Genomic DNA, 13,554 nt, shown 5'->3' with positions numbered 1-13,554 from the left:
GGTCAGGACTATTGCTATTGATACAGCTATTGACTCTGAGGAAAGTTGGCTGACCCCGTTCTGTGATTTTAAAGAGTTAGTTCACCCAAAAATGTCATTAATGACTCACCCTAATGTCGTTCCACATCGTAAGACCTCTGTTATATTTTAATTATATAAATTATACAAAAGATATTTTATATTGTAGTCCCAGAGCATATGCAGTCTATGCACACTTTACTGTCCATGTCCAGAAAGGGAATAAAATCATCAACAAAGTAGTCCATATGTGACATCAGTTGGTTAATTAGAATCTCTTGAAGCATCAAAAATATATTTTGGTCCAAAAATAACAAAAACTATGACTTTATTCAGCATTGTCTTCTCTTCCGTGTTCCTCAAATAAAGATTCGAACGGGCATGAATCAGTGAATCTCTGCAGTGATTTCTGCAGTTTGCATCGTGTGTCAAACTGTCAAACTGCTGAAATCACGTGACATTGGCAATTCCAATCATTGATCGATTCACTGATTCATGGCCTTTCGAATCTTTATTTGAGGAACACGGAAGAGAAGACAATGCTGAATAAAGTCGTAGTTTTTTATATTTTTGGACCAAAATATATTTTCGATACTTCAAGAGACTCTAATCAACCAACTGATGTCACATATGGACTACTTTGTTGATGATTTTATTCCCTTTCTGGACATGGACAGGAAAGTGTGCATAGACTGCATATGCTCTGTGACTAAAATATAAAATATCTTAAACTGTGTTCTGAAAATGAACGGAGGTCGTACGGGGTTGGAACGACAATAGTGTGAGTCATTAATGACATCAATTTCATTTTTGGGTGAACTCTTTAAGTTGCTGTTGTTACCAATTGCTTCCACTTTGTTATAATACCAATAACAATTGACTCTGGAATGTATAGTAGTGAGGAAATTTCACGAATGGATTTATTGCGCAGGTGGCAATCTATCATGATACCATGCTTGAATTCACTGAGCTCCTGAGAACGAGCCATTCTTTCACAAATGTTTGTAGAAGCAGTCAGCGTGCCTAGGTGCTTGATTTTATACACCTGTGGCCATAGAAGTTTGTCTGGCTATCACCAGACCAAGCTCAATTTAAGATTGAACATTGGTCTGGAGAGTCTGCTCTATATTTTCTACTGAACAAGAGGCTTGATAAACGAGCATTATTCAAATGACTCTTTATGCAATTGGATAGTCCTTGAACCAATCAGACCACAATAGGCGTGATCAACGGGCAACAACCCATCGCTTCTCTATCTGCCATCATTTTAAAATATTTCTGCAGAATCTGAACTCCCATCATTCGTAGTTCTACGCATCTTTCCTTGTGTGTTCATTCATTCAATATTTCACGTATCTCCATGCGATATGGTTATTTCCTTCTGTCACCCTGTTCTTGGAAGGAAGTTATCAAAACTATTTCAACTATTTCTGACAAATTACAAATTTCCATTTAAAACAACATCTAACTACTCCCTAAATACATATCCTAAGTACAAATTGTTTCTTTTCACTACCTTTTGTGTTTGTTTGTCTGTTTTTGTAAAAAAAAAATTATTTCCCATAATTTAGCAGTTATCTATTGTGTTTTTTTCTTCTAGTTTGTTTTTCCCCACACTATATGTATTACGTATAAATTACTGTATGTATTTCATGAACAATATATATATTGTTCATGAAATACATACAGTAATTTATACGGAATATATATATATTTTGAATTCAGTATTTAAATTTATATATATATATATATATATATATATATATATATATATATATATATATATATATATATAAATTTAAATACTGAATTCAAAATAAGGAAAAGTAAGCAAAAAGGTTCGTTTTTCCCTTCTGGCCTGTTATTAGCTACCATTTGTGTGATTTGTAGCATAACAACAGCAGTTATGATCAATACCTGCAGCAGCATGGCCAAAACCACCCCTTCTGTCTTCCTCTTTGCGTGAAGCATTAAGAAGCAGTCAGTTGTAAATCTCTGAGAACAAAAAACATAATTATTATGATTTATATCCTCAGGAGCATCTTGGATGCAGAGTATTGAACCTGTACTTGTCCCTCGGATCTTCTGACTAACGCATTAATCTCTTACGCTGCATGTTTGGTGAGGAAAATGCAATAATCGTCCATCAACCTTTTTCTGGCCCGGCCCTCATATTTATCCCTTTTTATTGCATATGGATTGCTGGACACCAGACAGACTTGATGATGCGTGGAAGCTGTTGGTGCATATAAAACCACCGTTTATATAAAACTCACTGAGGCTTAGGAAGTCCATCAGAAAGGGCACTTTAAGATCACAACTTCTGTACACAGAATAAAAACAAACATTCATGCATCCTCAACGCTCAATGTGAATGCACATTTAGTTGATTTCCTTAAAAATCACAATGGAGGGGAGTTAGTGCTTTTTGTGTTATAAGGGTTTAGTGGATACAATATCTGAGCCCTGGAGGACATACAGCTAAACAGCTGAGTCTGTTTGTTTGCTTTTGCAAAGATGGGCTTTTTTCATGCTGTACCTGATGTTTTAACTCTGGTGTGGTTTTGACTAACTCAGGTGACTCCAAGGTTATCATGACAATCCTTCAACCTGCACAATCTATGCGCTTTGTCAGTGCACCTGTTTTCCGTTTTATATATATTCACACTCATTTCATGCCATGTAGGACTCTGCTAAAACTGGAATATATTTTCATGGTGGTCCTAACAAGTCTATTCAGTTTTTTTTCTGGTTTATTGCTGGTCTAACAGGCAGACAATGCTGGTTTTTCATATTAATCTCATTGACCAAGGTTAACTGGTTTTGCTTGTTAAAAAGCCTGGTTCAGTTCTCTATGGATCCAACATATAAGGTGATAAGTTTTATTCAAGGAAGAACATAATTCTAGGTAGCTATATAGAGTTTTTAGCAGTCATTTGTGTCACTTATACATATAATATGTGGGTTTCTAAATCCCCATTTTAAATTAATTAAAGGTGTAGTATGTAGGATTGACAGCTAGGGGTCGAAATTCAAAATACTGGAGATGTTGTTTCACTGCGATCTCTCACCTAGTTTGTGTGTTGGCTTCCATGGCTGCTGCAATACACAGTGTTGTCCGCCAACTGGCAACCTGGGGTATCGAAATACTATTGGGTAAACTGGCAGTGTTTTGTTTCAGACAGATCAAAACAAAAAGAGACATTCTGACACAGAACACGCATTTCAAAGTAGAATAACTGACTGTAGCATGTTTCCTAAATATCTGCAAACATCTTATGGTATTTTTATTCTTTAGTCAAGTGAAAAACGTACATACAGCCCCTTTAAAAATCATTAAAAACAAAAAACCGCTAACATCCAAAATAGGCCATGTTTCCACATCAGCAGAATATGGTTGTCAGCTCTGTCATTTTAGTCTTTAATACCGTTACATTAACACACAGTTCAATTATTTACATGAGATATAAATGCTGCTGTGAGTTAATAAAGATTTGACGGATGAACTCGCGACTCGATTGGACTCTTATGTTAATTGATAAGACTTTTCAGTTTTATGGGCATTGCCATCTTTGATATTGCTTTGATCACTGTCGCTATGGTTAATGGTAAGAGAATATGGGCTTGACTTGCGTTCATACAGACAGTATTCGAGACACTGCTGAAGTTGTCTCACCTGTAAACGTTGTTGTCAATCCTAAAAACGGACAGTGTGAAGATAGCCATTATGAGTACTATTTTCTATATTTTATATGAACTATATTCACCTTAAATAAACAAACAACTTACAAATGAACTACAATCATTTATTGTATTTATTTAAAGACTTACATTCTATAAATTATTATGATGTAAATAAAGCCCTAACCTTCAAGCAAATAGCTTGGGTCATTGTGGTTTGCTGACATAAAAGGTTGGAAACCCCTGTATTACATTATAGACTGTAAGCTGTCTCACTCCTGACCTACAGTAACAGATCGATAAACTCCATAAGTTTCAAGCTTGTGCTACAGTTTATATATATATAAAATAAAAAAGACCCTGTCTGGATCCTCTTAGTCATTAATCACTGCCTTTAAGATTGCTGTTCTTGATGTATGATATCCAATAAAATGTTCTATGATTCTCTCTGAACACATTCTATTAGAGTGATCAAAGCCCATAACTGCAATTTTAACACGGATGAGATGGATGCTTTTGGATGGGGTAAGCCTATGGTACAGATTGTGTTTGTTGTCCTGTCATTATTTTTCCATAAATAATTCCTGAATAACAAAGCCATATGGTCCCAGTATTTCAGTTTGTTAATATATTAATTTAGTGGCATAGCAGAAGTGTTTTTCTATCTTTTCCTGTATATTCTATGCGAACATATCCTCACATTAATGTGATTCATGTTCCCATGTGAAAGACTGATTGTTTTGAATGACCCCAGCATCTGGATGTATCCATCCACTACGACAGATTCAGAAACCAGTTTCACCGCTGCATTGACCTATGGTGTGAGAAAGCTGCAGCTGTGTTTGCATGCACTTCAGTGAAAAAATGTGCAACTGTATTCAATTATCATTTGCTGTAGTCATTAATAATTTTATTTTTTAAACATAGTATGTCTAATAGGTGACTTAACACAACAACATCGAAACTGAGAATGGAAAATGTTTCATGCGTTTGGGCCATTCATTTACACGACAACAACGTTTTGGGTGCCTGAAAATGTAAACTTTTGAAGATTTTTGAAACTTTCGTAGTCCAAATTCCATTTCAATTGGTCACGTTCGACGTACGTCTCTATTTCCTCAGTGTTTTTTTCTGTAATTGCTAATGTAACCTTTTACAGCACATACTGAACACAATCAAGCATTGCTTGGTAATTGGTTGACCTAAATTGGTATTATCTAATTGTGTACATACATTTAACAGCTGACAGCTGATTGGTTGATTGTAATCCATTACATACCTTTCTATCAAAGTTATCTGACATTATCAAGGTGAATTTGTTCTGACAGTTTAAACTCGGAGTTCTTGTAATATAGAGAATAAATAATTTGGGAGGTGACTGAATCAATTTGGGTTTGACTGTATAATATATATTGTATATTACTTGATATTAATAATATTATTTTCATATGTATATACAGTATATGTATTTACTCATATTTTCTTACTTGAATATTTACTTATATAATTTACATTTTTTGGTAAAAATATTTCTAGCTGTGCTTTAACTTGAGAACACATTTGAAAACGAAATTATGTAATATTAGGGAAGGGTTTCAGAATTTTAGCTGGACATAGCCAGAATACTGCTGAGAAATCCTATTCTGTATGGAAGGATAACAAATCTTTTGGTTCCTTTTACAGTGAAATCCTATTTACTAAGCCACATTAATGTTAACAATAGATCAAGTGGTTTTTATATTTACATAATGCTCTTTCTGTCTCATGTAATTCCACTTGAATAGACCCAGACTGTGCTTTAAGAGTCTCACAGGGCAAATTGTTTTGATGTTCTAAAACTTCGTATCAAACAGTGCTTTTATGTTCTGAGATTTCTTGGGTAAGCTGAGTTTTGACTAAATGTCATGTTGAATTAGTATCAGTATCCTTGAAGAGGCCCAACTAGCTTTGAGCGGAACTCTCTGGTCCTCCTCACACGTTCTTGGGAACTCATGGGAAGAAACTACAATAATTTACCCAGGATTAGTGACCTCCATTGTGCTCGTTTTTCTTAATCCATCCACCATTTATTATTAATGTAATTTAATGTATGATGTATCTAAACTTTCAAGCTTTGTCAAATGGCAATCACTTAATGAAATTTGTGAGGGACATTTCTTTCTGTATCACTAATTTACCTGGATGTTCTTTTGTCTTTCAGCTCTTAGTCCGTTGATCTCCACTTTCTCCCAACCTGGTGTAAGGGACTACTCCCAGCTGACCCTTGACCTCACCAGGAATGAACTCATAGTCGGAGCAAGGTAAAAACTTAGGTCACACTTTAGATTAGGGTACAACTCTTACTATTAACTAATCGTTATTAACTACGACTTTTGCCTCATGTAACTTCTAATTACTGCTTATTGATAGTTAGTAAGGTTGTTAAGTTTAGGTATTAGGTAGTATTAAGGGATGTAAATTATGAACATGCAGCATAAGTCATTAAAATGCGCTTACTAATAAACAGCCAATAGTAATTAAATTGTAATAAGCAACTAGTTAATAGTGAGAATTGGACCCATTTTGGACCAGAAGTGTTACCCATTTTCACTAGTAGTCTTAGACTTTTGGACCCCACTTTAATGTTCATTTCCCTTGCCATATTTTCATTGAATGAAATGTCATTTCATTTAGTCCTTCCAGTCAATAGATTATATCAAACTAACCTTTAGCAATCTCTTTTATTTTATCTGCAGAAACTACCTCTTCAGACTAAATCTAAGCAACATTTCACTAATTCAGGTAAGATACAGACCTACAGTGTTTATTAACGTTCACTCTTTTCTACTAGATCATCATTTCTGCTTGATATGGCCTTTGTAACATTTTGGCTAGGGCTGTATAAAAGCCTTTGGGTGTTTGAGAGTGCTGGCTTATGGTTATTGATTCTGAAATGAATGGGTCAGCTCCCAAAACAGCCTGGACGAACTTCAAAGGAAGTGGCATGGCACACAGAGCAAGGAGCGTCCTTAGCGAATGTACCAAGAGTTTACTCTGGCTTGGTGCTAAAACTACTAAGAAGGTCAGCCAGGACTGTCTGAGGTCTAAATAAAGCAATGAGACTGTGGTGGCTTTCCCACCTGTTGCTGTGGTTGCATTTATCTCTTTTATTCCCCCAGTAATCTCTCTGCTGTGTCTGGTAGATGCACCACACATGTATTGAATGCGCTCACTCGAAGACCACTCATAATATTTCATGCATGAACCAGTTTGTGGTTGAAAATAAAAATTTGTGTATCAGGCAGTTTCATTCTCTCTCACCTTAGATGCCCAAATGCACATCTGATTGCACTACAAACAGGGACTAAATAAGTCACCCATTCACATATTCCCATGTCTGCTTCTAGTGTTTTGTTTCAATGACGTTACTAAATTTGTAGCAGTTTTCTCCGCTGTCTCCGTAGAGAGGATTAGGTGCAATTTCATTTTCCTCCATCTCACCTTCGCCTGTGTATCTCTCCTGGGTGATCCCAAACTGTGAATAAACAAGGCCGATCTTTCTTCATTTCGAGTAACTGGAGCATCACAAGTGGAGTTTGGGTCCAAATCAATGAGCAGCACCTTGCCAGCTTTTGAGAGTGCCTTTGCCTAAACAGTGCACAGAGGCAGAATATTAAAATGGAAATATGCAAGAGGTTGAGGAATGAGACACTGGATACTAGAGTAAAGTTCCATAAATGAAAGAAATCAGCTGGTGACCGCATTAACTTTTAATTTAACATAATTTTTTTTTAACTTTAGTTAGTGGGTAATTTTGCTGTTTGAGCATAAACAGTGTCTGCAAAGTTACAGCACTGAAAGTTCAATGCAAACTGAGATATTGTCTTTTATAGTTATAGCAGTTTATTGCCTACAAAAAAGGCCGGTTTGGACTGCAAACAAACTTCTTCCTGGGTTGGTGACGTCATAAACCCTTGCTAGTCACTGCAGATGTGACTTCTGCCCGTAATGGTAAGGGGCGTGGCATTTCCAGACAACCTGGGCTTGGCACTTCAGCCAATAAAAATACAGGAAACTGCATTTAGCCATCTAACCAATCTAAGACCATTGCATTTTTCGGAGGGATGGGCTTCATAGAAGCAGGAAGAAAAACGAGCCGTTCAAAGGACAGTGGAGACAGCGGTGTGCATAATATAACTGCATAATATAAAGTTGCATTTGTGAGTTATCAAGTCAGAATTGTGAGATATAAACTCGCAATTGTGAGGTAAAAAGACAAGTTAAACAAGTTAAATGTACCACAGTTTTTACAAAAACATAAAGCAGCACAACTTTGACATTGAGTCTTAAGCAAAAGTCCCTATTTGCTTCTCCTTTAATATCATTGATGTCTCACTAGAAGTAACTGAGATATTAAAGAGATATCATCTGTGTATTAGTTATTTTTTTGTATTAATTTTATCTTATGGGGAAATCTGTTGTGCTTTAGATCTTTTTGAAAAAGAAAAAGCCACAGAAAATAGTATTTTGGCAGACACTTTGGTTAGCATCCAGCGGCATTAACAGTTTTGTTAGGGTTACAGCAGCTACAGTATATATCATATCTTGCAACTTGAGAATCTATTATACAGTTTCATTTTATCCTTAGAATAAGCCATTGTCAGTGAGAACACTGATGTTTCATTCATTCATTCATTCCCATTACATTCACACATTCTTCATCTTTTCATTCTGCTTGCTGTACTTTTGTCCACACTTCCACCTGTGTGCCACCTCTCCTGCCTCCTTTTGTCCTTCTCCCCAACACCATTAGAGCTATCCTGCATCTCCCTGCCAGGAGTGTAATGGGGCTGACAGAAAGCCAGCTCATCTCAGAAATGTACGTCTTGGTGCCAAACATGCTGCCGTTGGCAGAGGAGAGCAGCAGCTCAGCTTTTCAACTTTACCCAGGCTGGGATGGGGTGAAAAGAGCTGATTCTTACCCTTTGAGTTATTCACTGCACTGACCCGTGGGTACACACCTGCTGTCCTCATTTCAGTGAAACTATGAATAAGGGAAATTTGCCATGGCCCGATATAACATACACTACCAGTCAAAAATTGGACACACTTGACACTTGAGGTTGCTTCTTAATTGATTTTTAAAACTTGAAATTGTATGTGTGCACATGAAATTCTTTAAAAATAGATGGATGGATGGATGATTGGGGGGGTGGGGGGGTGGGTAGATAGATAGATAGATCCATCCATCCATCCATCCATCCATCCATCCTCAGGATGCCAAACTTGTCCTGAGAAAGTATTTTTGATGAGATCAGTCCATGGTGTCTGTGCACCCTGTGTTGCTGCTGCTCTTTCCCAAGATCTAAATGGATGCAAGAGGCAGCAGGATTCCACTGCTTCAGCCTCATGGGGAACCAGCCGTCTCATGGGATCAGGAACATTTGATGATGTTGACGTCAATATGTCGGCCCAATGGGGGAGCCCAAGGTACTGTGATTGGGTCCCACCACCCACACGCTGCGCTGTTTCTGTACCTACTTGAGACTTCATGCTGTAAGTAGGTTCTATTACATGAGCAATAGAAAAGAAACTCAGAACACCGCTTCTGGCAGCTTCTCGACTGTTAATCCCGTCCCTTTGGTACACACTTGCGCAAATGAACCAAATTCACAGATACGTTTACAACATGAGATGGACTTCGTCTCTTAGATCTGTGGCTGCAGCTTATGGTAGAGCCTCCACATACATTATTGAATCTTATTAATGCCATTTTCAGGAAAAATAAGATAATGACTCATTCTTAGAGCCTATAGTATTCTATTTAAGTGCTCATGGCTATTCATTTACATTATGGCTGTATCTAATGTTGAAATAGATGATCGTGCACCATGCTGTTCCGAAAAACAAAAGTTCAACCATCATCTAAATGCTTTTTGCAAAATGAACTGGAATAATTTCTCCATTCGCAAAATCACAGACGTAGTCGGATGGATGTAGTAGAGTATGATTTTTTTCCCCAGGATCTATGCTACCAGACAGTTTCTAATGATCTTTGATCTGAAGGCCTGTGCTTACATGCTTGACATGTTTTGTAGACAAATAATAAATGGTGCCTGCATACATATGAATTATTACAATAAATAATTTTATTTTGTTTTATTGAAGAATTTGGCACTTTTTTTTTTAAAGCAAATGGCACCCTCATAAAGTTGAGGGTATATGCCAGATTATGTTTACATAATAAATATAAAGTTCTGATTTATTTAAAATGAATCAGTGTACAATTCCTATATTTACATTTGTGAAATGTCATATTTTCGATGACTTTACTGGGTAACACTTTATTTTACAGTGCCATTGTTACATATGTTACATGCAGTTACTATTGTAATAACTATAAATGATCCATAACTGCATGCAACTAACCCTAAACCAAACCAAGTAAGTGTAGTTATTAAATATTACTACAATTTATAATTACAGTGTGACAAAGACACCTTACAATAAAGTGTTGCCCTTTACTGTTTGTCTAACATGTGGGAAAATAGTACAAATAAAGAAGAAACTGGTTAGTCTACACTTCTGAATGGTTGGGTATGATATACCCAAGGGTTTCAGAATGTTGAGAAGCTTAGATGTGACACATCAGAGGCACAGAATTTCTGGAGAGGAAACACAACCAGAGGTTTGACCTCGGGGTCACTGAGGAGTGGTGTGGAGGATGGGTGAGGAGTGTTCACTTTTGCTAAGGAGCCACAAATGAGATAAGTCCCTTGGCTTGACAGGTCCAGAATGTAAACAGATGAGCCCTGCAGGCGCAAGTTAGCGTGAGCAATCTCTGTCTATCTCAAGTCTCCATCATCCCTCCTCTTTATCCACTGCACTCGCTTGCATGCAACCTCACACTCATAATGGCATCCTGCCTCCATCTCTCAATGGAATATGTCTCACAACTCTCTTCTCTGTCTTTGTTTCTGTGTCATACAAGTGCATAAAGTGCACTGAAGGAAAGAAAAGGATAAGAATTGAATGCCACTGAGGATTCCAGCCACTGCTCAGTCTGATTTGCTTCATAGTTTTGTGGCCCAAGTTCATGCTTGGACCCAAGTGGACTGTGGGGAAGTGCTTGATGTATTGCCATGTTTTTATATATCTGCCACAATTGTATTATGATGGCTGGTGGATACTTTTTCTAGGTTGTTATTTGTTGTGTATTACAAGCTAATTATACTACTGTTGATAAGTTTGGGATCAGTAAGATTTTTGAAAGACATTTATACACTGTAAAAAATTATTTAGAAAAAAAGTTACCTGGTTGCCTTAAAATTGAGTTCATTGAAATTAAAATTTTGAGTTAATACAATGAACATTTTTTGAGATTCGACAACCTTTATTAAAAGATTATTAAAAGATTTTGTAAGCATATTGCGTAATAATGTGTGTTTTATTTCTGATGACGCAGTGAAACATGCCAAATTGTGCTATTTTCATGATTTATCACATTTTTATGTGGTTCAGATACAAAAATATTTTGAGTTTCTATTTATTAAACTAATTTCCTTCATTGTATCAATTCAAATTTTTTATTTCAATAAACTCAAAATTTTAAGGCAACCAGGTTACTTACTTTTTTAAGTTAAACCAACAAAAACCACCACAAATTATTTACAGTGTACCTTTATTCAGCAAGAATGCATTGAAATTGGCTATATATTTTGTAACAATGCAAACAGTATAATCTTATACGGTTTCAAAATATTAATATTATGCAGCAACAATGATAAGAAGAAATATTTCTTCAGCACCAAATCAGAGAGCCCTATTTTAACGATCTGAGCGCATGAAGCGCATGGCGCAGGTGCACTTAGAGCATGTTCGGAAAAAGAGTCGACGCGCCAGGCGCATGGTCCAAAATGTTTGTACCTAGTCTCCAAATGAGTAATGGAGTTTTTTAGGCATAACATACAATAAACCAATCAGAGTCTCATCTCCCATTCCCTTTAAAAGCCAGCTGTGCTCGCACCATGGCGGATTTACATGGCGGAATTTGCAAGATGGAAGACTGAAGGTTTCGGAATCCTTTTATTTTTAATATTTTGAAATGTTTGTCTCTGTATGTGCAATAAGCAAAGTGTATGCAAATTAAAAAAATACTGCGCTATTGACTTTAGATTAGGTTTTTGTTGGTCAGTGGCGCAGTTTTTTTCAGTTGCCTCAACTCAAAACACACCTCCTTTTCAGACCATGAGTAGATGGGCAAGAGTGCATTTGCCATTGATACAACCTGGTGCTGGACATGGAAATGATAACTGCATCAGGAAGAAAAAAAAGAAAAGAAAAAAAACTTGTGTTTGCCGTTGCATTGTAAATAACCATAACAGGAATATATGTAAACATTTATTAAAATAGAAAACAGTTATTTTAAATGCAATAATATTTCACATTATTATTGTTTTTACTATATTTTTTTTAAAAACAAATGCCTGTGAGCATAAAAATAAAAAACAAAAAACATTCAAAACATTTGAATAGTAGTATACACACTGCATTATTAGTCGTTCCTACAAAGGAAAGCATACATTTTGGTGTGTAACTTTTGCTTTAACATTTCTTTTCTAAAATTGACTAAAATGTCATGCAGACAACGCTAGCATGCAACTGGACACCTTTAAATGTATGAGGGATTTTGGTAATAAATCAGTGCTTATCATAGAATAAATAAATGACAAGAAATACAGGAAAACATAAACCGAGAGATTAATCTAGCTGTCATGGCCTTCCTTCTGGTGCCATTTCAGAGGTTTTTGCATGGCCAAGATAAGAGCATTTAAGATGAACCTTTCATTGTGTGGCTCTACAATGAACCACCTTGAAAAAAGTTCCTCAAATTGTTTCTTTTTCTACTGCCACTTCCCCTGACATTATGCACCATATTTCCATGTGGCTAACAAGACCTGCATGTAAAGGCTTTGTAAAATGAAACATTTTTGAAGGTCCTGACCCATTTCAACGCCCAAAGCACCATCAGGAACCCAATGCTTTTCTTTTAAAGAGATCAGTTGACCTCAAATTATTAAAAAAGGAGGAATAGTCCTGAAAGATGAAAAATCTGTTGCCATTTAGTCTTCTGTGGAACATGAATGAAAATCAGCATGTTCCAAAACAACATTGGATCCCAATGACTTACATTTTGTTGCAAAATAACTTAAAGGATTAGTTCACCCAAAAACAAAAATTCTGTCAATTATATGTCATTCCCAACCCATAAGACCTTTGTTCATCTTCAGAACATAAATTAAGTTATATTAATATCTTATATATCTTATTAATATCTGGAGATATATAATATATATATTATTTATTCTGATGAAATCCGAGAGCTCTCTGACCCCTCCTTCAACAGCTGTTTAATTAATACTTTCAATATTTTCATTGTTTTATTGGGTGTTTATTTTAGTTTGTTTTTTGGTCACAAAAAGTATTCTTGTCGCTTCATAAAACTAATGTTGAACTATTTTATTTAACAACTATTTTATTTACCTTTCTAGGCCTTGTAAGTATTAATTATTGCTGTCTATGGAGGGGTCAGAGAGCTCTCAGATTTCATAGAAAAAAATATCTTCATTTGTTTTCCGAAGATGAACAAAGGTCTTACGGGTTTGGAACGACATGAGGGTGAGTAATTAAATGGCAGAATTTTTATTTTTCATTTGGTGAAATAACACAAAAGCATTCTACAAAACATTGTGTCTGTATTCCACGTGATGAGGAAAGTCATTTAGGTCTGAAACAAAATGAGGGTGAGTAAATGTTGACAGAATGATCCCTTGTAACACATGAAAGTATGGCTGATCACAAATTCTCCCCATCTTT

General features: G+C 36.0%; 1 protein-coding gene across 2 annotated transcripts in view; it reads left to right on the top strand.

The window, feature by feature from the left end:
- sema5ba (sema domain, seven thrombospondin repeats (type 1 and type 1-like), transmembrane domain (TM) and short cytoplasmic domain, (semaphorin) 5Ba) overlaps positions 1-13,554 on the top strand; it is a 156,007-nt gene that overhangs the window by 82,829 nt on the left and 59,624 nt on the right. For both annotated transcript variants that reach the window (XM_067444244.1, XM_067444243.1), the window contains exons 4-5: positions 5,900-5,999; positions 6,435-6,480. In XM_067444244.1, the coding sequence (XP_067300345.1) occupies positions 5,900-5,999; positions 6,435-6,480 (146 nt within the window). The remainder of the gene's footprint in view (positions 1-5,899; positions 6,000-6,434; positions 6,481-13,554) is intronic.

This window comes from Pseudorasbora parva, chromosome 5, assembly GCF_024679245.1.
Source record: "Pseudorasbora parva isolate DD20220531a chromosome 5, ASM2467924v1, whole genome shotgun sequence".
Taxonomy (NCBI): Eukaryota; Metazoa; Chordata; class Actinopteri; order Cypriniformes; family Gobionidae; genus Pseudorasbora; species Pseudorasbora parva.
Note: the sequence above shows the minus strand (reverse complement) of the source record. Positions and strands in the feature narration are given on the sequence as shown.